The sequence below is a fragment of the Leishmania donovani genome, chromosome 35 (assembly GCF_000227135.1).
Source record: "Leishmania donovani BPK282A1 complete genome, chromosome 35".
Classification (NCBI taxonomy): domain Eukaryota; phylum Euglenozoa; class Kinetoplastea; order Trypanosomatida; family Trypanosomatidae; genus Leishmania; species Leishmania donovani.
Genome location: NC_018262.1, coordinates 243,645 through 269,244, shown reverse-complemented (window position 1 = coordinate 269,244; position 25,600 = coordinate 243,645). Strand labels below are relative to the sequence as shown.

The 25,600-nt window shown below is 58.8% G+C and overlaps 5 protein-coding genes across 5 annotated transcripts; all 5 read right to left on the bottom strand.

Moving 5' to 3' along the window:
* Positions 1-11: 11 nt before the first annotated feature.
* LDBPK_350600 (60S ribosomal protein L18a, putative) lies at positions 12-551 on the bottom strand (the record flags this gene model as incomplete). The annotated part of the gene is made up of 1 exon (XM_003864600.1): positions 12-551. One exon carries the CDS (start codon positions 549-551, stop codon positions 12-14), a length of 540 nt encoding a protein of 179 aa, XP_003864648.1.
* Positions 552-1,182: 631 nt separating this feature from the next.
* LDBPK_350590 (hypothetical protein, conserved) lies at positions 1,183-3,324 on the bottom strand (the record flags this gene model as incomplete). The annotated part of the gene is made up of 1 exon (XM_003864599.1): positions 1,183-3,324. The coding sequence occupies one exon, from the start codon at positions 3,322-3,324 to the stop codon at positions 1,183-1,185; it is 2,142 nt and encodes a 713-aa protein (XP_003864647.1).
* A 1,420-nt stretch (positions 3,325-4,744) lies between these two features.
* Positions 4,745-5,419, bottom strand: LDBPK_350580 (SNF-7-like protein, conserved; the record flags this gene model as incomplete). Its single annotated transcript, XM_003864598.1, has 1 exon — positions 4,745-5,419. The coding sequence occupies one exon, from the start codon at positions 5,417-5,419 to the stop codon at positions 4,745-4,747; it is 675 nt and encodes a 224-aa protein (XP_003864646.1).
* Positions 5,420-7,357: 1,938 nt separating this feature from the next.
* LDBPK_350570 (hypothetical protein, conserved) lies at positions 7,358-13,732 on the bottom strand (the record flags this gene model as incomplete). The annotated part of the gene is made up of 1 exon (XM_003864597.1): positions 7,358-13,732. The coding sequence occupies one exon, from the start codon at positions 13,730-13,732 to the stop codon at positions 7,358-7,360; it is 6,375 nt and encodes a 2,124-aa protein (XP_003864645.1).
* Positions 13,733-14,753: 1,021 nt separating this feature from the next.
* On the bottom strand, positions 14,754-18,149 carry LDBPK_350560 (phosphatidylinositol-4-phosphate 5-kinase-like, putative; the record flags this gene model as incomplete). The annotated part of the gene is made up of 1 exon (XM_003864596.1): positions 14,754-18,149. The coding sequence occupies one exon, from the start codon at positions 18,147-18,149 to the stop codon at positions 14,754-14,756; it is 3,396 nt and encodes a 1,131-aa protein (XP_003864644.1).
* Between the last annotated feature and the right edge of the window lie 7,451 nt (positions 18,150-25,600).

Here is a 25,600-nt window from a genome sequence, read left to right as displayed (position 1 = left end):
CAGCTCCTTCCTCACGCCACCACCGCGCGCTTCGTGTTCTTCTTGACGAAGATGGCACGGTCCTTGCGGGCTGCCTTGAGGCGGCGCTGCAGGAGCGGGAAGGACAGGTTTGGAGCGTGGTATTGGGCAATGCTCAGGTGCTTCACCTCGTGGTCCGGGATGCTCTTCACGTTCAGCACCTCGATGTTGTGGTACCGGGCGCGGTGGCGGGAGGCCAGGTCGTGGTACGCCTGGCTCACGGCGCCGGTCTTGGAGACGTCGCGGAACTCCTTGACCATGCGCGTGTAGCCGCAGCGCTGGCTGTAGTACGCGATGTCGACCAGGTAGTTGCGCGCCACCAGCTTCGCATCCTTCACGACCTTGCAGGAGAGCACGTCACCGTGCGTGGCCTTGACCTTGTTCTTGACCCTCATCATGCGCCAGAAACGGCTCTTAGCGACGACGAAGTTTGGGGCGAACACCTCAAACTTGTACACAGTCGGCTCAGGGTTCTTCTCCGAGGGCGACTCGCGGCCGACCACCTGGTAGTGGCGCAAGTGCGGCTTGACCATTGTTTTCTCTTTGGCTCACTACACCAATGTGTGCCGGAGAGGGTGTGCGGAGGTGTGTGGAGATGTTAGAGCGAAAAAGACAGAGCGAGCAAGAGGATTAAGAGAACCGGAAAGGAATGGAGGACTGGGAGCGTTGATGGCAATGGTGGACACTTCAAGACGCGAAGGCTGCGAGCGCCAGCATATGCGAAGATGCAAGCACACAGAGGGCGTTGGGAGCGCTGCCATGCCCCCTTCCGAAGAGGGGGAAAAAAGGGGCATGAGAAGTGCGTTGTTGGACGTGCGTGGCGACTACGCAATGAGTGCGCACCGACATCTCGGCAGAAGATGGCAGCCTACACGCATTGAGGGTTTCGGGGTAGCACGCGCTCGTGCAGCGGCGACTTTGTGCGTCTTTATTCTTGTTGCTGTCCGCTCATGCGTTTGCGCGGCAAGTAGCAGAGAAAAGGCGCGCGTGCGGCGTGTCTGCGTGCGTAAGGAGCACCGGAGGCACACCGTCGCTCTAACCACATAGCAGTTAAAATACGGGGAAAAACGAAAGTTCGTGTTGCCACTTTAGGAGGATGGCGCGAGAGGCGCGCCGCGTGCGTGAAAGCAGCTTCACTCATCTCTGTCGCTCTGCATGCCTGCATCACGGTGCCCAGTGCTGTTGCTGCTCGGCAAAGAGAAGCTGCAGGACCAGGTCCATGCATGCGCGGTAATCGTCGCACCAACGGCGGCTCTCTTTGACTGACATGCGAGGAAGTCGACACGACGCGGAGGTGCACCGCATGCTTGACGCGACTCCATCTATGCTGGGCGCTCGGCCACTGCCGTCAGCAGCACCACCGTTAGTGCCGCTTCGCGTTGACCGTGCTCCAGCCGATGCATTACAGTCGGCCGCCTCGTCAGCACATGCTTGACTTGGTTTCACCGTTGGTGCGCACACATTCCACCACAGCATCCGCTCTTGACTGCGGTGAACGCGTGCCACGACGATTGCGCAAGCCACACAGAGATGCGCCACCGACGCCGGTGGAGGCGCCACGGCTGCAACAGGACGCAGGCTGCTAGCACAGTCCCACATCTGAAGACTCGCCCACACCTGGTGGGCGATACAGCAACGGTTCCATCGTCGCTGCGGGCCCGCTCGTGCGGTTGCCGCAGACAAAGAGAAGAACTCAGCCGCCTCCTGGCTGAGCTGATTCCACCAATCCCTCAACAGCGCTGCAACGAGTACGGTGGCGTCCCTTGTGGATGTTGTGAAGGGGGTTCGGGAAGGCTCGCGTTGCTGCAGCGCGCACAACTCGACAGAGTCACAGGTGCTGCTGCTGCCCGTGCAAAACCAAAGTGCCAGTGAGACGGCGATGCCGTGCAGCAATACTTCCTGGAGAGCCCTGCGGCGTACTTCATCGGAAGCGGCCTTTTCCGCATCTCTCACCTCCACTGTCGCCGCCGCGGCCGCTCGACCGCTGCGTGGTACGTAAAAGGCGGATCGGCACGCCGGGCGCAGGGCAAGGTACCAGCGCGCGTAAGACGACGACTGCAGCACTTCTTCAACGTGCTTACTCGAGGTGTACAGCGGCGGCTGCGGCACATTTGGAGATTCGCTGCACTGATTCTGAATGCCTGCTGGGGCTTCGGCAGCCGTGGACACTGACCCTTCGCCGCTTGCGGATTGGCAGTCTTGATGCTTCAGCCCAAGAAGGTACGCACAACAGATCGAGTCCAGCGCCACGGTGCTGGTGGCGGCGGTTGTGCCAACCGAGCAAGAAAGAGTGGTCGCTTGGGTGGATCGATGATGCCTAAGTGCCGAAACTGCGTCGTGGCGAGCCTGCGCACTAGGGCATTCGCGTCCGCGCTGTGAAAGCCAGCGACGCCGGCGCTTGCGGCTTCCGCCCACGTGCGACCGCCACATATCCGCGTTCTCCGGCGAAACGACCGAGGCACATTCCACTCCAGCGTTGCCGCACTCCTTGTCCGTGGGGGAGCCCGCGTCATGGCGTGCCGGCACTTCTGATTGCGCCTCCTCCACACCCGCCCACTCCACCGATAAAAGGGGATCTTTTTCACACCAGACGAGATGTTCGTCGCTGTGCCGACAGTGGTGCACAAAGGCCTGCGCTGTAGCGTAGTAGCGACCGTGGTGCAGCGCGGGAAAGAACGTGCTGAGCGCATCCATGTCTGCTCTGACGGTTTGCTCTCTCTTCGCACCAGTGACGCCGAGATCGAAGGAGCTGCCAGTCGTTGCTTCTTTTCGCTCTTGCTGGGACACGAGAAACTGCCAGTCGGAGGCGTACAAGACAGTGCCCAGTCGAAGACGCCACTCCATCCACTCTTGACAGGCATCTCCACCGCTGCGGTAGCTCTCGAGCTCAACTGCGCTAGCTGAGTGCGACACACAGCGCACTCTCAGCACCACCCACTGAGTAAAGCACGCGAAGTTCAATGGTGGTGCTGCGAAGCTGGCACCTGGGCCTCCGCCATAGCGGTAAAGAAATAAAGAAGCCTCATCGCCGCCTGCAGGTGGGGCTACGAGCTCTGGGCACGAGCTCCACTCTGCGACGACCACCGCCGCGGCGGTGTCGGCACATCGATCCTGCTCACGAGCCGGCTCATATGCCGAGCACCGGTGTACTCGCAAGAGCGTGCAAGACGTAGAAACGCGTTGCGGCACAGGCGTCTGGTCGAAAACCTCGAGGGCGGGGAGCTGATGCGGAATCGACACGGGCAGGCATGACGCGTGCACGCCCCTTGCTATGGTGAGCTCGGAGAGTATCGCCGGGTGGGACATAGGAAAGGGAATGGCTTTTCACCGCGTGTGTCGAGCGTTGGGCCAGTCGCCCATGCGCGTGACAGCACACGCACGCACATCAGTGAGAAAACGACAGGGTGGAAGGGTGAGGGAAGGGTAAATAGAGCCGCGATAGGGTGGCGGTGGCAGCAGCGTGCAACAGTGCCCGGGGGGGGGGGTGCGCCACGAAGCGAGAGGGATGAGCACAGCAGCGGGCCCAACTGCAGCTCATGTACCGACTCAGCTTCCACACAGGAAGAGAGACGGAATGCCCGAAGAGCAACACCTCTTCGTTAGTCCCAGTAGAGCGGAGGATGTGCGGATGGGTACACTCTGAGGTCTCACACACCCAAAGACCGAGCTCGTTGCCAACCCATACGTGCAGGTCGTGCTACTGTTGAGAGAACCTCTTTCCGGTTCCCTCAGGCGTTTTGCATGCTCGCAACACAGCTGCGAAACAAGAAAAAAAGGAGAAGACACACACACATACACAAAATGACACCACAGCCATCTACAGCCTGTACGCACATGCACATCTCCACTGAAAAGCAAACAAAAACAAAAAAATTATGAAAGCAACAAGAACACGACATGAAGGGACGCGCACGCGCACCTATGCAACATACCAGCACACCTGCCGATGTTACTCCTCCCTCGTCCACAATACCGAGGGGGGAAGTTAAGGGTAGGCGCAGTGGCGACGGTGTTGGAGGAGTGAGGGGCAGGGAGAGAATCATTTGAAAATGAAGAGCACAAGCGAAGCAGAGGAAGGAGAGACGAGGCGGACACACTGAAATCCACGATAATTTCAAGTGCGTGCAAGTGTCTGGCTGTGCGCCCCCCCCCCCCACCTCCGCCCCGTGCCTTGCCGCCACAACCGCTGAAGCACCACGGCACACATGAATTACTAATATATCCTTGATTCCGGTATCGCTTCATGCGTGTGCGCGTGTGTGTATGTGTGCTTGATCCCCTCCCTCTCCTCATGCACTGTCGAAGGAGAGAGGATGACACTAAATCTCTGGAGAAAGCGAGAGGGAAAGGGCAGCGAGCAAAGCAGGCACGGAGCAGATACCATGCAGCACAAACGAATCCCCCGCCATATGAGCTCAGCTTCTCTGCTGAGGACTTCCCAAGGGTGTCAGGGGTGTTGAGAGAGTGAGGGAGACAGCAAATGTGCTGGCTTACAGCTGTAATACAGCTGTGCCGAGTCGTCCTGCCAGGAGCACGTACACAATACACACTCTTCGTGGACGCCAACGGATTCGAGGCACCTATACGTGGACATAGGCGCGTGCTGCTCGCGTGGCCAACGCGACAAAAGCAAAAAAGGAGTGGGGAAAAAGCCGCATCCATACAAAGCCGACACCGATTTGATCGTGGTGCTCTCGCAGGTGCATTCTTTTCCCCTTTCTCTCTATCACAGGCCAAGCTGCTGCTCGAGGCTGTACGGGTCCGCCGTGTTCGACTCCTTCTGGCCGCCTGCATCAACCTTGCTGTCCGTTGGCACGTCGGGCAGCTTCGTACCTGGCATAGCCAGTGCATCGGCAAGGTAGTCAGCGTCGTTTTCTTTCTCCATGTCGAAGTCGAGCGCGTCCAGCTCGCCAAGCATCTCGTCCTCGTCAATATCGTCCGGCACGCTGTAGGCGCGGCCCATGATTTCCTGAATCTCCTGCGTGTCCGCATACAGGTCGGCGAGTTCGTCCTGCAGGTTCTCAACCTTGTCCATGTTCAGCTTCTTCATGCCCTTGCGCAGCTCCTTGTTTGCCTGCTTCATCGCGTCCACCTGCACGTGCGTGTCCTTCATCGTCTCCGTCGTGAAGTGCAGCTGATCCACGTTGAACTGCTGCTGCATCATCATGTCCTGCTGACCCTGGTACATGCGCTTCTGCTGCAGCAACTGCACGGCTCGCTGCTTGTGCCGGCTCTGCGTCATGCCCCGCGTGCGCTGGATCTGCTCCTTCACCTTCATCAGTTCGGCATCGATCTTGGCGATGCGGGCATCGACGACGTCTGAGCGGCAGCTGATGCGATTGCTGGCATCTTCCAAGGTTGGCTTGGGGGCGTTGTTGGCTTTACCGAAGAGGCGGTTCATTTTTTAATGGTACTGCTGTTAAGGCGCACGTGTGTGTGTCTGTGTGCGGTAAGCGAATCAAAAGTCGAAGGAAAGAAGGGCGGCGAAGCAGCAGAGCAACGACAGATGGAAGAGGAGCAGATGAAGGGCGTTCGCACACAACACCGCGATCAGCGTCGGCACAGCGGACCAAACTCGCTTCAGTGAAAAACAACCAAAAAAGAAAAAGAAGGATGCTGGAGGAGGGCAGCTGAAGATGCCAATGGGTGAACAAAAAAACAAAAACAGTATACGCCCACGGAGAGAGACGGGAGGGGAGGGGGAGGTAGGGCGAGATGACGTCGTGGGCGGGGGGGAGGGAGGAGGCAAACGAAACAGACGACCACCTTCTCATACACACACACACAAACACGCGTACACACGCGAACCGCGAGCACCACCACCACGAAACAGAAAAGAACACGAAGAAAGCCCACAAGGCGTGAAGGGAGGACGGGGGGGGGTGAAGAAGGAGAGGTGTGATGGAAGGCAGGAGAGATGCAGAGCAGAACACAACAAGAAAAGAAGAAGGCTGAAGACAAAGGCGGTGATGTGAGTGAGAAAGGAGCAGCATACGGGGGTGCAAGTACGTGTGCGTATATATGAGGAGGCAGCAGCAGCACACCGAGAGAGGGAGAGAGACAGCGGCACAAAGAGAGCGTCAATGGCGGAGAAGTGTGGCGGATCAGCAAGTCTGCATATGGGAGCGCCAACGACGCGTTGCGTGCGTGTAGTACTCTTCCGTCTTTTTTTTGTTCTGTTGTGGGGTGCACCAGCGCCACATCGCCCTTGCCACACGAACGCGTTGTGGTGATTGCGCAAGCGCACACAGGCTACGCCGTTTCATTCGCCAGATACCGTGCTTATTGGCACGTGCCCCGGAGAAGGTAGGCGCAGAACTTCATTTTCCTTCTTCAACGTGTTTCCATTCTACGCGAGAGAACCTGAGCTGCACTCCACTCTACTGCCCGTAAGGCCCGTCGCAGGGACACATCCGCGATTGTGCAAAGGAGCGGTAGACACACGCGCTGCAGCAATGCTGCCGACCCATTTACCTCAACACGACCTCCACCTCCAACTCTTCTCACCGCCCACCTCGCAGGCCGCTCGCCACCCCTGGCGCATCCCTCGAGACGGCTCAGGCTTCCCACAACAACAGTAGGCAGTGAAGATCGTGTGAGATACTTTCAAGTCATGCTGGCCCGTTGCCTATAACATGGATGGCGCAGACGTGCTAACACGGTTGCAGGGTGATCCGACGCCACGCCATCCAAGGGACTTGACCGTCGCCATCAGCAGCGATACATCGCCGTGACCTCCCTCTACGTCATACGTGCTTGGCCTTGCCACCCACCAGAAGCGGCTCGCCATTGACAAGGGATAGGGAGGGGGCGGCTGCTGTCTGGCTTCTCCCCACACAGTGTGGGGGAGTGTGTGTGTGTGTGTGTGTGGGGGGTGCACTGGACGCTGAGATATCACGCACTGAGTTGTATCCCCACCCCTCCCGTCATCGAGGGCACCGATTCCAAGCACAAGTACGAGGGAGCAGAAAAAATAGAGGAGAAGAACGCTTGCCCCCTCCATCGCACGCCGTCGCGGAGTCATGCGGCGAGAAAAGAGGCTCAAAACGCAGCACACACACACACGCGTCCATTCGCAACAACTGTTGGTTTTCCTGCTAACACGCGCAGTTGGATGCCGCAGGCGCCTGTGCGTGCGCGGAGGGCAATATGATGGCAGCAACCGCAAAACCACCAACAAGCAAGCAGCGTAAGCGGGGAGTGAGTGAGAGGGCCTCTCGGTGTTACATGAGCCGGCCGGGTAATGTACATCGACCGTGGGTAAGAAAAAAATTGAGCTGAGAAAAAACAGAGGTAAAGAGAGAGCGATCGCTGCGCCCCTCTCCCCATTCCCAATCCGTCACTTGCGACGTGGCGTGCTGCAGCCAAAGAGCTCTTGGCGTGTGGTGGCAATGGGCAGCGGCACAGTGGCCATGCGGCGGGGCTCAGCCCCATCGTGCGGCTGCAGCGCGCGCCGCGGAGTACACCCGGACTTTCCTAGCGGCAAAATGGAGGCAGAGACGGGAATCGCATGATGCGACATCGTCTGGCTTTCGTGCGAGCGCTGGCTCGTCCCACCAGCGCTGGCAACCTTGTCGGGCCCACGCTGCTCTTCAGAAAGGCTATCGGTGTCACCGCTGCCGAGCTCCTCAGCCACGTTCACGTCGCTGTCGTCGTCTGCCTCTACTGCCATGGCTCGGTGCTCGCGCTGGTAAGCGGCTCGCGCCCGCACGGATTGCCGCATACGCATCTTCGCAGCAGCCATTTCGGCCTGCAAGGTTTTGCGTGAGGGTAGGCCGTGGCGCACCGCAACATCGATGGCGGTTGTCGGCGACACCCAAAGGAGATTCGTGAGCGCCGCCGCGGCTGCGTCGGGCGACTCGATCGCTTCTTTTACAGCGGGGAAGAGTGCGCTGTCAGTCGAATGGGGTAGGGTCAGGATTGGCGGAAGGTCGAGAACCGGCCGCGATGCTGTGCTGCCCGCTGTAGTGCGGGCATTGCCGTGCGCCACTGTGGCGGCTTTGGTGCTGAGGGCGATCGTGTGGCCATCCTCAACGCATCCCTCCGTGGTGCGTAGCGCCTCTGCGACGCCGCTGCAGGATTCCACCGGCTGCGTTGTCCACTCCAGCAGCGTCTTCATCACCCTCTTCGAGTTCCACAGACGCGCCTTTTCACGGGCAGCGTCGCGGCGCCGCTGCCGTTCCACATACCACGCCGAATTGGCCGAGTCCGGCACGAACGCCGACCCGACCGATGCAGCCGCGATACTAGTGGTGACTTTCTGCGCAGCCGCCGCGTGGTCCGGCAATAGAGCGCTGGAGGCGCCGACACGTCTTAACACTGGTGTGAGGTAGGCGTCGGACACCAAGACCTGTGCAGCCGTCGGCGGGTTCACCACACGCAGTTGTGGCGACCCGCTTTTCTGCGAGGAGCCGCCGATGCGCGTCTTTGGCTGCTTCGCCGTCGACCTTCCCCACTGGCCCGTCGCCGCTGACGCCTGTCGCACGCTGCACTGCGGGAGACCCAACGCAACCGTGCCGCTTCGCAACGCTGGATGGCTCACGGCAGCACCAGAGAGTTTGCGCTTCCTCTCCGCTGTCTTATTCCCTGCGGTGCCGAGATCCGCCTGCTCGAGTGTAATCAGACGCTGCAGCGCCTCCTCGCGACGCCGGTGGTGGTTGACTTGCTGCATGACCGTCGCCGCGACGCCACCGCCAGCGAGACACCTGTGGGACGCGTTGGCTTCGGTGCCCAGATCGCCGTCGGCGTCTACGAAACGCTCATGTAACAGATGCGGCGCCGTCGCCGACCCACTCATCGCCGCGTGGCGCGCTTTCCCCGGCGCTTTGCTGCGGAGGAGGCGACCGTGCTCTGCGGTCACACCGGGCCGCCGGTCTGCAGAGGCGCGCCGGACCAGTTGCGCGTGTACGCCGTACCCGCTACGGTGCGCGACGACCACACGAGACAACTGATTTTGAAAGGGCGCCGTTGGCACTGGGGGCTGCGTTGATCGAGGCTCGCCACTCTCATCCGTGAAGCCAAGCTGGCGCCGCGGCGTAGCCCCGTGTCTCGCCACTTGCTGTGACAAGCCGTTTGGTGTGACGCCGTAGAAAGACTCACCGGGTGCCGTAGAGATGGGGGCGCTGGCCGGCGGCGTCCCTAACATCTCGCTGTTCACAACTTCGATGTTGCAGGGCATCGACTCGATGACGGGCGATGCCCCCTCCGGCAGCAGCGGTGGCGGCGACGGCGTATTATCATCTGCGGACGCGAAACGGTCTGCAACGGACGGCAACAACGATGGCCCTAAAGGAGTGCTTTGCTTCGGCTGCATCCCTGTCAATGCCCCCGACGCGCACTGCGATGGGGCACTTCCGACCGAGTTTTGCACGACCACGCGTAGCACCTGGCGCAGACGCTCCCGCACGGACGAGGCGCCCGTCTCACACTCTGACAAGCGACGGTGGCGAACGGAGCGGTGTCCGCCTGTAGAACGGCCGGCACAGCAGCGGTCAGCGAAGGCGAGGATGAGCGGGGAGGGGAGCGGTGCTGCCCTTCCTGCTGTCCCCGACGGCACAAACGGCAGTGTCGCAGACTCACAGCACGTGTTGCCCCTGTCCTCGTCGCGGTGGGATCGGTGCTTCGCGGCGGGCGGGCTGCTCGATAAGGTGGCCGTTGGGATCTCGGCTGTAGCATCCGGTAAGAGGGATGCGCACCAGGCGTGCACCACGGTGCGCGGCCGCGGCGCTGCCGCTGGTGCGTCGCCTTGGGGCTCCACGGGGTCCACTAATTGTGCAAACGCGCGGACATCAGCGGCCAGCACTGCCCATGCGCTATCGATGAGCTTTGCCTCCTCCTCGCCCTCGCCCTCGCCCTCGCCGGGCGCCGCGTGCTTCCACTCGCTTGCCGTCATGCCGCCCCAAGAGTTGTTGTGCATGTAAAACCGCGTCAAGGCGGCCGAGAGCTCCGTATCTTCGCCACCTAACAGACGCTCGCGCACGTACTGCTGCCGCCACGGCTCGTACGCCTGCCTGGCGGCCCTCGGCAGCTTCGTCATACTCGGTTGCACCCGCACAGGGACATCGTAGCGGCGGCGTTTGCTTTGGTCCGCACCTTCACCTGGACGGAACAGTGGAATGCCGCTGAGCTCGCTGTTTAGTGCGACGTTGGGGGCGGACGGCAACGCCCACGACGGCAGCTCCCAGAGCATAACGACAGAGTCCTCTCCGGTCGTGAGAAGTTGAGGAGCAGTGACTGCCGCGCCGCCTACATCAGCTGGCACTGTCGTGAAGAAAGCGCCAGAGACGGCGTCCGCGTGCGCCAGCCAGCGATCAAGCATGCGCCCTTTCCCACCCACCAGCCCGTGCCGCGAGCACCACCCAGTGGTGCTCGCGGCAGGCTTCGGCAGCGTCTGCGCGTCTGCAGCGACCACCTGGCGTGCGGCCTGCAGGACGGTGGTGATGTCGAGCAACGTCACCACACCGCTCTGGTCGCCTGCGGCGACCAGCCACCGTGCGGCGTATTGATGCACGGCGAGTGCGGTAATTGGCTCACGCGTCGGCACCGCGCGGCACTGCCACAGCTCCCGGCCGTGCTGCACGTCCCAAAGCTGCACGAGGCCGTCGTTGCTGCCGGACAGCACCAGGCAGACGGCTGTCTCAGCACTGTCTGGCGCAGAGGCGGCGGTGTCGTGCGGGATGTGCACCAGGCGTGACAAGAAGCCCGCCAGCGATGAGTCCACGAGTTCCACCACGGCCACCGAACTACTGTTCGCCTGCGTTTCTGCCTCTTCATCTGCCAACTCAAGAATGGTCGAGTCATCCAGTAAGATCAGAGGACCGGGAAAGACCGCCGTAGGCCGGGGCGCCCGCATGGACAGGTTTGAGACTCGCCAGTTCAGCTGCTGTGCCACCGCCCACCCAGGGGGCAGCGGGTCGCACGGGACTGCAGACGTGGCCGCGCTCGAGAGGGGTGCCGTGTACAAGACACGCCGACCACCAACGACAAGCAGATCGACACACGGAAGCCCTAGAACGCTCACGATGCTGTTTTTATCGTCTGCGCGCCAGTCGGAAAGATGGAGCTCACGCACCGGTGCAATCAGCTCCGTCGCTCCGTCAACAGTCACAGGTGCGTGGTTGCCTTCCGGCCCCGTCGTGGCACGCGAAAGTCGCAGCGGATACATATACAGGCGGCCTTCCTCACTTGCGGCATGCGACTCCTCGTAACCCATTCCACGCATGGCGTGACACGCAGCGAGGGCGTAGGTCGTCACCACCCCCGCGGCGCTGCCTGCGTGCGTTACGTTGGCCGTCCTCGCCACCACATTGACCGCTGCAAGGGCATCCACGGAGGCGCCGGCGACACCAGTGCCGACGCGGAGTGACAGTTGCCGCAGAAGCCGAGGCTGGGAAAACCCACCCGTACCGGGTTCCGGTGAGGAGTCGCGGAGAAGGCAGTCGTACTGCCCGATGACAGGCTCTGATCCGTGTGCAATGAACAGGGACGGCTGCTGCAGATGCGAGGGCTCGTCAGTGGCTTCCGTGTCGCACAAGGCGACAGATCGAACGCCAGCCGCAATGCGCCACGCGCGCAGCACCTGTGCTGTAGGGTTTCTCTGCCTTCCAGCGGGTAGCCGCCATAAGAGCACGTGGTGCGCATCCGCCGTCACGACGCACTTCAGGGACGAGCACCAGGCGGTGAATATGATCGACGCTGTGTGCCCGCGCGTCACACCAAACTCCGCCGCATGGGCGGGGTACCACGGCACCAAACATAGTCCACCCAGCAGCACTCGGTCAGCACCGTTTACGCCGTCGTAGCGGGCAAGACGCACGTCTTTGGCCATACCGCTGACACTGTCGACCGGTCCAGACGACACAGCAACGGCAGCGGCCCGTGACTCAATCTCGTAGGTGATGAGCTTGCCCGAGAGGGCATCGAAGATGCGCACAACTCGCTCCGTGTCCAGCACGAGCAGAAATAGACCCACCTGGAAGCCGCGTGGCAGTGAAGTGCTGCTGCCTGCGTCGTCACAGCTGACGACGTCCGGTGACACCTCGTTGTGGCACTCTGCGAGTAGCTTCCGACGGAAAAGGCTTACGTCCACCGGGTAGCCGCCTCGTGCGGCCATCGATGGTGGGCTGGATGGTGATGAGGAGGTGCCGTCAGCGCCGCCCCTTGGCACCAAGGTGGTCGCGGTGTCGCGCAACGACACAATGCGTATTGGAGTAGATGAGCTGCCTAGCATGAGGCTCCACCAGCAGAGTGTGTGATCGGCGCTGCCAGTGATGAGCAACTGCTGCTCGGCATCGACGCAGCAGCATGTGACAAGCCGCGAATGACCATGGGCGCTGCCTACGCGCTGCCGCAGCGCCGACGCTCGTGGTGGAACGGGCATCGAGGAGGACGGGGGCACACGGGACATGGGCGTGGGTAGCGAGACGACTACGTTGAGCTGCCGTAGTGGCGCACGCAAGCACGAAAGCCGTCGCAGCTGCGTCGTACCGTCTTCACTCACAGAGACAACCACGTCGCGGCTCACGATCACCTCTATGCAGAGCACCGCCGCTGAGTGGAGGAGACCCGAGAAGACGGGAACGCGCACCGCTGGCGGGTCCAGACGTGTCTCGCCGTGCTGGTGCAGGGCGAACCAGCGCTGGGGCAGCACATAGACCTGCACGAGGCCCTGCGGGAAACCAAGCAGTAGAAGTGGATCCAGGGCTGATTGGGACGACGAAGACGACGCGCCGATATTGCTGGTGTGAATCACGGCAGGCGCTGCGGCGAGCGCGATGGCGCACGCGTACCACTGCCGAGGCATGGTGGAGGTGTGCGTGGAGGTCATCGAGGTTTTGGCGACGCTGAAGTGCATCAGCACATCTGCGATCATCATCTCGTGCGGCGCCAAATGCTCGTAGGTTGGAGCCACCGTGCGCAGGCCTTGAAAGTATTCGTTGGAGGGACTGGCGCGAGCTTCACGGGCCTCGTTTCTGTACGCGCGCACTGTGTAGACGGGTCTGCGCACGAACGCCGTGTCAGAAGAGGGTGCAAGGCGATAGCTATACGCGTCCGCCGCGTACCACGCCAGAACTTTAGAAGTGCGTTGAGTAAACTGCCGGCTTCCCTCGGCCAGCGCGCCATTGTCGTTGTCCTCGATGGCGTCTTCCCTTCCCGAGCCGGCGCGCGTGGGGCCGCTTCCTGTCGCCGCGACTGCGCCACAGCGCTCCAGAGATTCCCCACGTGCCCCACGCAACGTGCGGATGGTCTCGCCTGTGCCAGTGCGGCACAGCGTCAGCGTTCCGTCGGTAGAGGCGATCACCGCCACCTCAGAGTTGCCGACCTCCCGGCCACTTGTGCGCAGGTCGGTGACGGGGCCACCGAGCGTGACGACATGGACTTCCGGAATGAGCGCGGGGCGTTCCGCAGAGGACAAGGAGGTTGCGTGCGACGAGGATACGCGGGGCTGCAGCTCCGACCGCCACAGCTTCACGGCCCCGTCGGCGCCACCTGTCAGATAGCGGCACGCCGCCGCACACCACACCAGGCGTGTGATGATGTCGCGGTGGAAGAGAAGGTGGATGAAGGGGTGTTGCCGGGCCCAGTCATCGCGGTACACGGGTGCCTCCTCTAGCCGGAATGGCGTGGGGAGGAGTGTATCAGGGGTGAAGTTGTGAGGAGGGGACTTTGGTGGTGACGGACTAGGCGTTAGCGCTCCAGACTGGGACGAGTGCATGCTTGACAGGCAGGGGAATGGTGAGAGGGCTGGCGTGTTTCTGTAGGTGTGTAGGCTCTGGTAGCTACGGCGTTGGGGTTCGAGCAAGCGCGTGCGCACCGACCTTCACGTGTGCGCGGAAAGCCAAAAGGAAGAGGTGCGGGAGAGGAGGAGGGGGAGGGGGACGTGGCTGTCAAAGACAAGCGAAGCGGGTGCAACTAGACTCGAAGTCGCCGCAACAAGAGGGTAGGGAAGGGGATGGGGGGGAGGGAGGGAGTATCCTCCCGCACGCACCTCCCCTCCTCCTCCACCGCGACGACGACGAACACAGAAGGCGAGACACGGAATGTGGGTGCACGCAATACGACTGTTCGGTGAGGTCCCCTGTTGCATATGCAAGAGAGTCGCGATGATGTGTGTGTGTGTGTGTGTGTGTGCGTATGGGAGAGACCGGCGAGAGTATTGATAGACTTCGCAAGCCAGGATACGCGAGACGGGAAAAGGATAGAGGAAGCTCACAAACACAAGCGCAGGACACAGACGAGAGCATGAGCACAGGGACAAATGCCGCGGCGCACAGCGGTGGCCCCCCATCGAACGAGCATGCAATAAAAGGAAGTCTGTCGAAGCGTGAAAGAAGAACGGGTGCGCGCGCCCACAAGCATGCGTACACGCGTGCTGCGATGGCCGCTTGAGTCATCTGTGAGAGAGAGACGAGAAGGCAACAAAAATGCAGCAGGCCGAAGAGAATATGGGAGAGGGCGGGGGCACAGGAGACAGAGGCAGGAAGGCTGCGCGCGCCACCGCAGCGGTGGCGCGCGGTGGAGAGGAGTGAGGGTCACCGCGTCAAGAGAAGCAGAGGCGGCGCTGCACCTCACGTACACCGAAACGGTTAGGAGGGCGGAGAGAGAGATGGTGGTTGTGGAAGATAAACCAACAAATTCACGAAGAGGAAGCAAACACGCAAAAGACCTGCGCCATCCTGCATTCATCCGCGATACATAAGTGTGAGGGAAGGGGGAAGGGGAGGGAGGGAAGGTGACTACACTGTGATGCGTTCCAGAACCTTGTACAGCCTCTCTGCATACTTATCCGGCGCAATCACGCTGATGGCACGCCGATCGTTGACGAAGCCCTTCGCAAAGCTCTCCAACTTCTTGACCGAGTTGTATGTCTGCAGCACATCGATGATGCCAAGGTAATACACCTCCTCACGCGCGGTCGTGTCGTCACCGGAAGTGTGGATCGGTAACGACAGCAATCCACCGTCACATCCGTGGATGCAGACGTAGACATCATCGTCACAGTCGCTTCGTTGCGCATCAACGGAGAAAGGCGGCAGCGTCGGCTCCATTGCCCCCACGCTAATGCCCGCCCCGTCCGCGGCAGCCGTTTTGTCAGTCGCGTACATGACCTCACTGCAGGTTTGTCCGATTTGCCCCTGTGTCGCGACAGCGCTGCTGCCGAGGGTGCTCACGTGGCCGTCGTGGTGCTGCCGGCGCAGGAGCAGGAGCGTCTTGGAGGGACCCTCTTCGCTTGAGAAGAGGCGACTACGGACACCGATCATGCAGCTGTAGTCCACCACGTTGAGCTGGCGCAAGAAGCCAACGTCGGAGCGTAGCTGGGCAAGCACGATGGCGCGCTGATACGTGCCGCAGATGATGAGCTGCGGAGGTAGATCGTTATCCTTGAGCAGGAGGGCGCCGAAGGCCGTCCGCGGCGGCGGTTTGCCCGGCTGGAGCGCCGTCCGGTTCACTGTGCTGCCCTTCACATCGTAGATGCGGTGAATGTAGTACGGCGTCGCAAAGACATTCTGCATAAGGACAAAGTGCTGCACCACTCCCGCCTTCCACCACCGCAGCGTCGCCAGCGCGTAGAAGCGCGGCAGCAGCGTATGCGGGTTGCGCTCGCAATAACGCACATACGCCGGCAGGAACTTCCGTAGAAGAAACTCCATCTCTCTGGGCCGAACCGTCTTCATTACAAAGTCGCTGAAGTACAGCAAGGTTGTCCCGCTCTTGCCAGGCGACACAGTGATGCGCCACGCAGTTGTCTCGTCCGCACCAGCTGAGGAGCCGACACGGAGACGCTGCTGCGTCTGTGCTGCGCGCCAGCGCCGACGGTCTGCCCCTTCACCGCTGTCCGCATCGGACTGCGACGCCGACGAGGTTGGTGCAAAGGAGCGGCGGAAGCGTTCAACGTCCATGCGCAGAAAGTCGCGAATTTGGTTGAAGATAACCGGCGCGTGCATCTCGACCTGCACCTCGTCAAGGCGACTGAAGTGCTTCTTGGGGACGTGCACGCGGCGGTCACCGCTGGCCGCTGCCACGAAGGCGACGCCGGCTTTGGAGTTTGTGGGGCTGGATGCAGCAGACGCGTTGCGGGACGCTAATGACGACTGCTTGGCCCCATCCTTGCCGCTGCCGTAGCGCGACAGGTGCTTGCCTGTCCAGTCTGACTTGGTGGTCTTCGAAGGTAGATCGGTGGAGAGACGAGCGAGCAGTAGACGGGCAAACGGGTCGAGGTTGTCGTCGTGGGCGCCGAGCATGTCGCTCTCCCTCTCTGGAGCCTCTTCGTCGTCGTTTCCGGCTGCGGTGCTTCCTAGGTCGTCGTCGCGACGCGCACCGCTGCTGAGCAACGCATCCTTGCCGGCGCCCTCCGCGAAGCAGCGGCGCAGCTCTGCGTCACGGTTCTCTGCCTCGAACGCCGGCAAACTCTCCTCCGCCGCCTGCGACGACGTCAAGCGCCGTGGGGCGTCTTGCACGCAGCGAAAGGGCAGGAGCAGCGACTCCTCAATGGCTCGCTTCAGCGCCGTGTCACTCACGCCCTTGGGGTAGAGCAGTTGGGGGACCTTTACGGAGGTTGGAGCGGCCGCCATCGACTCTGGCTGCGGGAGTACAGAGGCGGTTCCGGTCGCCAGCGTCGTGGAGCCGGAGGTGGAGCCAGAGGTGCCGCCGGCAGCACACCCGTCGGAATGAGGACCCAGCAGGGAAGAGGCTGAGGCGGACGAGGAGGAGGACGATGGCATCTCCGCAAAAGACGTCGCTCTCGAATGCGAGCCGTGTGGAAGGTGCTTCTCCGGCGAGGACGACAACGCCGGCGCGGCTGCGTCGTTTGCCGGTCGCGCTTGAATTGTGTCAAGCAGCGCCGCCTCCAGCACCTTGCAGAGGTACCAGCTGTTATTCTTCACAGCGTCGCTCACGGCACGGCCAATTTGATTCGGGTTCCTCGTAGGCCCACTGTAAGCGGATGTAGCGGTTGCCGCAGCGTTCTTGTGGCCATTTTCCCTGCCGCGTCTTGTGCCACTGTCGATCCTCTTCCCCCTGCCATCCCACGCTGCCACGCTGCGGTTGAGAGGGGGCTGCGCCCCTTCTCCACCTTGTCCGGCACCTGCGCCCCGCGGCACGGCACCGAGAGGCGCTGTTTCTGTGCTGTCATTTTCACGGCTCGGCCCAGCGGCACCGCTGCCTGCCGCATCGTAAATGGGGCCCAACATCTGCTCCAGCCGCAGCCGGCGCTGCGATTTGCGGTCCTGAAAGCGCTGCAGCATCGCCTCAGCCGACAAGTCTTCAGCAGCGTGCGCGCCGGAGGAGGCGGACTTGTCAGCCGGCGCTCGCGAAGCCGTCGCTGAGGAAGGGCTGGCCAGCAGGGCATGCCGCTGATCTATTTGATCGCAGCCGTCCTCGATGATGTCGAGCTTTGCCGCCGGTGCCAGCGGCGGTGGGGCCGGTGATGATGGCGCTGCTGCCGTCTGCATCGACTGCGCCGGCGCCGCCTTTACAGGTGGAGACGCGGGCGAGACCGGCGTGGCCGTGCCGCTTGAGTTACCCCGCTCTGCCTCAAGTTGCTCCTGCTGAGGGAGCTCGCTGTACAGCTGCTCGGCGTCGCGCAGTAGCGACCGCGCCACTGTGGTGCGCTGCTGCCTTTCCCTTATCCGTTGCAGCATGCGGGTGCGTAGGGCTGTGGCTTCTTCGTCTATTATGTCGGAACGCGCCTGCTGCGGCGCCGCTTCTGCAACGTCTGATACGGCTAAAGCACTATCAGAGACAGGACAAACTGCCGCTGCACTGGTGTTAGCCAGTAACTGATGCTGCTGCTCGCGCAGCTTGAGAAGTTGCAGCCGCAGGAGATGATTTTCGCGCCTCAGTCGACGCAGCTGCAGATCTTTCTCTGTCTCGTTGGTGCGTGCAGAGGGTGTTGCCGGAGGAGGTACTGTGTCCTCGCAATCGTGGGGAACGGCTCCATCGGTGCCGCCGTCCACTGAGGCCTTGGCAGGCGCATCGCGTGACTCCATCCGGTGAACCGGTGCGCGGTCACACTTGTGCGCCACGAAGTGACGGTGTTTCGCAGGTAACGAAGGAGATGACGAGCAAATGTGGCGACAGTTTGGCTTCGGTACGGGGGCCGCTCGAGCGTGTGTGTGCGTGCTTGGAGGCATGCATGTACACGTAGACGCACACCTCTATGTGGCGTATGTGTGTATGCGTATGTATTCGAGGATAGGGAAGAGGAGGCGATGGTGATCTTTCTCGACAGAGAAATTAAGAAAAACAAAGAAACCTGCACCTATGTAGTGTGCAGGTGCGCGAAAGGATGAGAAACAGAACAGAGATGCGTTGAGATGGGCGTCTTTGTGCGTGGACACATGCGCAGGCCAGACTGCACGTGGGCGGCGCAGGCAGCGGCATGCCGAGAGAAAGAGCGCGCGAGGAGAGGAGAGGGGAGGGGGGGGGGTGCATGCGGCACATCCCTGCGGCGCCACCGCAGACACACACACACAGAGACGCGTTCTCCTGCCCCCACCGCCCCTGCCTCTCTCTCTATCTTCATGTACGTCCGCAGGAGAACCAAAGAGAGACAAGAGAACATCGAACTCATCAACGAATGCGCGTATGTGAGTTTCTTTTTTGTATTTTTCATTCGGCGCGACACGTGGCCACTCGTCGTCATGCTTTCGCTTGTATGTACTGGGAGAGTCACGTCAACGGTACCCCTCTTCGCCTTCAACTGGAGGAGCGACACACACACACACACTCACTCACACGCCGACACAAATAAAGGTCAAACAACAAGAGCAAAAAAAAAGAAAAAGGGCCAGACCAAAATAAAACTAAAAAAAAAGGGGATGGGGATGGGGATGGAGGGATGTTGGGTGGGTGGACGAATGAAAAGCAAAACAGTCGAAAGCGAGTTGACAAAGGAATAGAGCGAGTCAAGAAAACGAGAGCCTGCACACAAGTCCACACACCTACACATGAACGCCCCGTCCCGTTCCTTGTTGGGGTAGGGGGCGTGGAAGGCGTGGAGGCGCGTGCGCGAGGCAGAAAACGTTCGTGTGAGAAAGAGGGGAGGCGGTGAAGAGCTGGAGAAATGAGGGTTCCTGACCACTATGCACGCAAACCAGAAAGTAGCACAAAGCCAAAAATGAGAATCACGAATTCGGAAGCAAAAGAACAACGGGAACACGATCAGGTGAGCTGCATCTGAGGCAAGCAGACAAGGGAAGGGTTGGAGGAGGGAGGGAGAGGAGGGGGCGATGGAGTAGAGGTGGAAGACCTGGAAAGAGTACACCAGGTGAAGGCAACCGAGCAGAATGTGTGCGTGCTTGTTCATGTATATTGTAAGTTCCCTCCCTGCGCATGACTTTCGCGTATGTACCCTGACCTTCCTCGTCGTTCATCCTTCTTACATTGTCCAGCCTTGAACGTTCTCTCCCGTTCATTCCTCTGCCACCCGCTGTCCTGTGATTTGGCCGCACACGCTTTTCTTGTTTTCTTTGCTTACCTGCTTCTCACTCCTCTCTAGTCCACCGTGATCTGCTTTTCTAACCTCTGCACTTTCGCTCCCTGGGTATGATCTCCTCACTGCACCACATCCGTTTTCATATATATTTTTAAACCTTTTGCCTTTACCACCACTTCGCCTCTCCTCCCGCCGCCGAGTGCTATTGCGCTCGTGTGCTGCGTGGGGAGTGGGGAGAGGGGAGAGGGTGGTGGTGGTGGTGATGGGGGTGGTAGTCAACAGCGTCGTAGTGGGAAGAGGAGCATAAATGCGACTGCGGCAGTGGCTTGTTGATCGCATCCCACAGGCTGTTTCCGCACCCGCGATGACCAAATACTGGAGAAAGAGAAAGCGAGCGAGAGAGTCTGGAAACGAACAACAACAAGACACTACGAAATGAAGAACCGAACACGCACACAACAAAGTCATACTGGCAAACGCACACGCACACGCGCATGCACATAAAGCAGCAGCGATGGCTTGTTCTTATTAGCTATTGATTTTATTTGTTTCTCCTTTTTTGTTGTTTTGCAGATGCCTGGGTCTGGTGAACGGCTCGATAGGAGGAGTGGGACGAAAAACGGAGCGCAAAGACAGAAACACACAGACCAGGGAAGGCGCCATGAACTCAAGCAATACAAAACAGAAGGAACACACGCACAAAGGAGGAAGAGAAACCAAACATAGAGGGAATGTGAGTGTGTGTCTGCGTCTGTGGGGAGGGGGGAAGGGGAGGGGGACACAACTCACCGCGGAAAAACAAAGCATATAAAGAGGAAGTCCGCGTGCATCACTCAGACGAGGCACCTCTGCTGCCACACTGACAGCAGGATGGAGCCCTTCGCGGATACACACACGCCCACACGCCCACAAATACACTCACATGCACACATGCATGTTTGTCCGGGAGAAGAGAAAGAGGGATGACTTGGGAGTGACAACGAGGGAAGAACAAGAAAAAGCGCCGCACGCAGGGGCGGCGGGGGACAGCGCCCATCATCTCTTCTTCGCACCGCAACTGTAGTTGTCCTCTTCTCACACTTTTGGCGCTTTCGTTCACTCTTCTCGTCCGACTTGCACATCGCGGGTGTGTGTGCAGAGGACGACCGAAAGAAAAGGCACTCACGAGGTTTGACCGTTGCCTTGGGCTCCTTCTACTGATTTACTTATTTTTTTTCTTTCTGGCCTCGGGAGCAAGCAGCAGTGAAACCCACAAGAGCATCCAACGTATAGTGAGAGCAAATTCTTCCATTTTCTCTAGTGATGCTCTTTTCAGTGTGCACACTTCCGGCAGAGGCAGAGTGAGTGTGGGACGTGTGTGTGTGTGTGTGTGCCGCGGGGTGGCCTACGAGCTCTTCTTTTGATGGGAGGGGGGGGGAGAGGGTGGTGGTGGTGGTGGAGGCGCAAAGAAACGTAGGAAACAACCAAAAACGAAAAAGAATCAGAGAGAGAGAGACATGCAAGCAGGACAGCACATCGCACACCTCCTTGGCACTCGTTATCCTTTAAAACGTTATGTGAAAAAAAAACCACACACTCACACATATACTTACATATACACATATACAGAATCTAAAAGGGGGAGGGGGAGACAAGCCCAAAAAGAGGATGAAAAGATGACACAAGCGCACGCAAACAGAAAAGGAAGCAGAAAAGCAAGGTGGTAAAGCAGAGCGCACACACGACCACGCAGAGTCGATTGCTTCGTAAAGGGAAAACACAAAACAAAACAACAGCAACAGAGACAGAAGAAGCACAAGGGAGAGAATGAGGGAGGCGCGGAGTGAAAAAAGGGGCGCGATGAATGGAAATAAGGCGGAATGAAAGAGGCGTGAGTGGGTGGGTAAGCGTTATGAGGGACACACCGCACGCACGCACACACACGCGCTCTCGCTAGCATCATCGCTTGAGCACAAGAGAAAACAATACAGAATGACAAGTGAGAGAAGTGAGAAGAGGGAGGGAGGAAAGGACTTCCGCCCCCTCCTTCCCTCCCTCTCCCTCTCGCCTCGACGTACAATGTATACGTGCCTGCAGTGCCTGTGTGCCAGAGGTCTTGGATAGGCGGACGACTGTCTGAGACCTGGTAAAGACACGAAAAAGAACAAAGAAGACCAGAAACCGGTCAAGGCAGAAAAAATTTTAAAAGAGGACTACACCAGTACAGAGGGATGGAAACTGGTAACCGATAGAAATAAGCGTGCACACCACATCCCCATGCACATACCGATTCGGTCAGACCTCGACGAAAAGAAAAAGTAAAGAATAACTATAGCAGGTACTGCCTCCTACTCTGAAGCTTCGCGTCTTCGTTCGCGCGATATCAAAAGATATCTGACCCTGCTGGAGGTGGTGGTGGTGGAGAGCAGAGCACGCAGCAGCCAGAAGCACCTCGGCTAACCGCCGCCTATTATTCTAAAAGTGACGAAGAACAGTGCACTCCAACAAGTAGAAGATGCTTCACACGACTGCTGCTGGTGATGCCTCGAAGAGGGAGAACAATGAGCGAGGAAACTCACACGTGGCCGTTTTCCTCGGCTCTCTGTGCGTCTATGCGTTAGTTTCTCAGAGCGTCACACTTCCCGTCCTTCACTGCCGTTCACGCGAGCACGAAGAACAGCAAACCATTTGACTCCTCTTGCTCTCCTCTCTTGTCGAAGTTTCTTGTGCGTCTTTTTAGCCTCATTTCATTCCTCCTCTCATTCTTGCAGCACGCGGCGGCAGACGTGCAGCGAAATTCCTTTTAACGGCGTGGCTCGTTTCCTTTGGGGGCCTCTGATTATCGGCTTTGCTCGTAAACGGCACCCGTGTGCACACGACGCCACACGCCGCTATCCCTCCCTCTCTCCTTCTAACGCACAACAAGTATCGAGAGCATGCTTGAAAGGCGATAAACGAGGAAAATGAGGCAAACAATAAAGACAGACGTATAAGCATCTCAGGTGAGTGAGAGACACCGGGATGAAAGAGGAAGATGAAAGGTGCAAGGTGCCATCGTGTGCGGAAGTGAGTGCCCGCGCAAGTGTGTTCAATGAAGGGGTGGTGGGTGGTGATGGCTGCGTGTTGTTTTCGAGGGTTTACGACGGACATATGCCTTTAGGAACCACTCTAGTGCGTTGACTGTCTTCTTTCCCTTTTCCCTCTCGCCCCCTCTATAGCAGCAGTGTGTGTCGTCTGACGCAGAAACGAAAGAAAGGGGAAGGGGGCAAGCAATCTGCGCACCTGCATTGCCTCACATCTGTCCGTCTGAAGCTACGCACGAAGTACTGTGGAGGCGTACCGCAGGCCCTCTTCATGGCGCAACGCGCGAAAGGGTATGAGTCGGAGTAGCGGTACCCTTTCCTCAGGAGGAAAGGGAAGAAGTTAGGGGAGGGGGCAACACGGAAAAAACGACGTGTCAAACCAAAAGAGCCACGAGCAGACATACAAGTACAACATGCCGAAGAACCATTAAGACGCCAACGGAGAAGCAACCAACAGAACGAAGCAAAACAAAAAAAAACATGCTCTACATACACGTGCATTTCACGGACACAATAATATGAAGAAATTGTCTACACGGAGAAAGAGGGATGCGTGTGTGTGTGCGTGTGTGTATGGGAGGGAGAGAGGGGAAGGCATGAAGGGCTGAATTAGGGGCAAAGAAAGAAGCGAGTGACTTCTTTCCTCGACTTTTCAGTTCGTTTCTGTGCTCCGCCTCCTCCTTTAATGAGGCATTCCCTCGTGCCTCTCCGTGTGAATCACAGAGGAAAAGCACAACATACACATAACGAGCGAGCGAGGGAGAGACACACACACAGACAAAACGATAGGGTCGCACAGCAAAAAGAAGACAACAACGCCTTTTTCGAAAAGAGAAGCTGATCACGCTGTTCTTTCTGTTTCTAGTTTTCATTTTACAGCTTGAAATAAAGCGTGCGTGTGCTAGCGTTTTTTTTTCGTTTTATAAAGCGAGCAGGCAATTACGCCTCTGTTGTGTGCGTCTGCAGGCGTGTGATTGACAGCAAGCCAACAGGGATAAACTTAAACGTCCGTCCAGAACACGTAACGAGAGCAACGAGGCGATTACCAGGCAACAGAATCTTCACTTGGAGCCGAACCACTCGCTACCCCTCTCCACTCCTCCCCCCAAAACGGCGCCTGCCTCCGCTTTCTCTCTCCACCTGTTTTTCTTTCCTCTAGGCTCTTCTAGCTCGACCGTTAGCGACACGGGGAAGTACAGCGCACGCGCGGTGGGAGGAAGGCAGGAAACGGGGGGTGGGGTGGGGCGGCAGGAAGAGATGAGCACAGGCGACACTTCAGCCCCCCTCATACAGCAGGCTCGCAAGTGCATGACTTCAAGAGCAGAAGCCGATCGGGAGGTGCTTCGAGAGACGAGGGACGGAGTCTAAGATAGAATTCGGACCAGGAGACGTGAGACGAGGCCTGGGCGCTACGAAAAGGCCCGCAGGACAAAAAAAAACGACTTTGAAATCAGCAGGAAAAATGCGCCAGTGAACAGCACTCACACAAACAAGCGAACATCACACGCACCGACGACCAGATAAGGAAGTTGACGACGTTTGGGCGACTTTTTGCGGTGGGGCAGCGGTTTGAGGTGGCAGTACATGTCCCGAGTAAATCGAGGCTGCAATGACAAGAGCAGTGAGTTCGAGCGAAATAGAGATGAGGGGGAGTGGATGACGAGCGGAGAGAGAAGTATGGCAACCAAAACACAAAGGCATATATCAGAGGGGCTCTAACTTCTGCTCACAACGCAAGACACGCACACGCAAACAAACACGCTTGTCTCCTTCCACGCCACTCAGCGCACCGCCCAAACGAGCTCACTCGTTTTCACCCTTTACTCAGTCTAACGAAGCAATCCAATGTGGCGCATGCACCCAAGAGCTGCGCCTTGATCGACGAAACACATCATAAGCACCGTCAAGCCGCAAGCATCACCATCAACGCAATCCTGTCCGTTGAGACATGTGCGAACGCCCAAGCAGAACAAAAACCAAACATACAGGAAACCATGTGAAACAAAAATAGCAGAAACCTCGGATGAAATGACGGGGCGATTACCGTGGCGAATTGTAGAGCGGGCATCGACAGGGAAGCGCGGGCGTTCTCCCGACCCATAAGTGAATATCAAATAATTCACGTATGCGCACTGCCAAAGTCCCTCCGAGACCCGAAGCGCGGAATGAAGAAAGAAAACAGGTAAACAAGGAGAAGCAGAGAAAATGTGTCAATGACAAGAAAGACGACAGTCACAACGAGCATGCGTACGAGCGAGAGAGCGTCAAGAAAGAGCCCGGCTCTTGAGATGCCAGCAGGTCTGATGTAGCGGGGTCGCACTACATGGCACCAAACACATAAAAAAACGACAGCAAAAAAGGACCCACAAATCAGCAACCAAAGAGACAGCGAAAAACTCCGAACAACTGGACCGTCATTCACAGGAGCACGAGAGAACAGTCTGGGACACCGTCATGAGGACCCCGCTACCCCGTACTGTCGGCATAAAAGCACTTTATAGCAGCGCACGAACGAGAGAGTACTGCCACTACGCCGCTTAAGCTGCCTTCGCTGTGCGCCGATAAAAAAAAAAACAGATGCGAAAGCTACGTTGACAGAACAAGTGCGCTCAGGCATCCTCCGTGCGAACTGCCAAACAACCAAAATACAATGCCTGCATGCCTCAAGTCTACATCACAGCAATCGCAATCGCGGTTGCAAGCGTCACCAAGAGACCGCCGCTGCTCGTGCGGAGATTCCACAATGTCGCACGTGCTAATGGCCCTTTTACGCCATCCACAGAAGCATCCTGGCAGCGCGTGCCAAGGAACTTTCCGACACCATCCAGTCCGACCCGAGTGCAGCATGAGAAGTAACCTCGGCTACCGAGAGCACCGCTACAAGTCACAATAGCATTCGAATAGTTCTTGATATCATCACCACAGGATGTGCTGTGCTCACTGCCGTCCCACTCATTGCAGCAGATGTCGTTCTTATGCATGGAAATAATATCAACGCCTGCTTCATCAGCATTCGGGCACAACACATAGAGCTTATCAAAAAAATAGTTGTCCACCAACGACGACGATGACGAGGACGACGGCA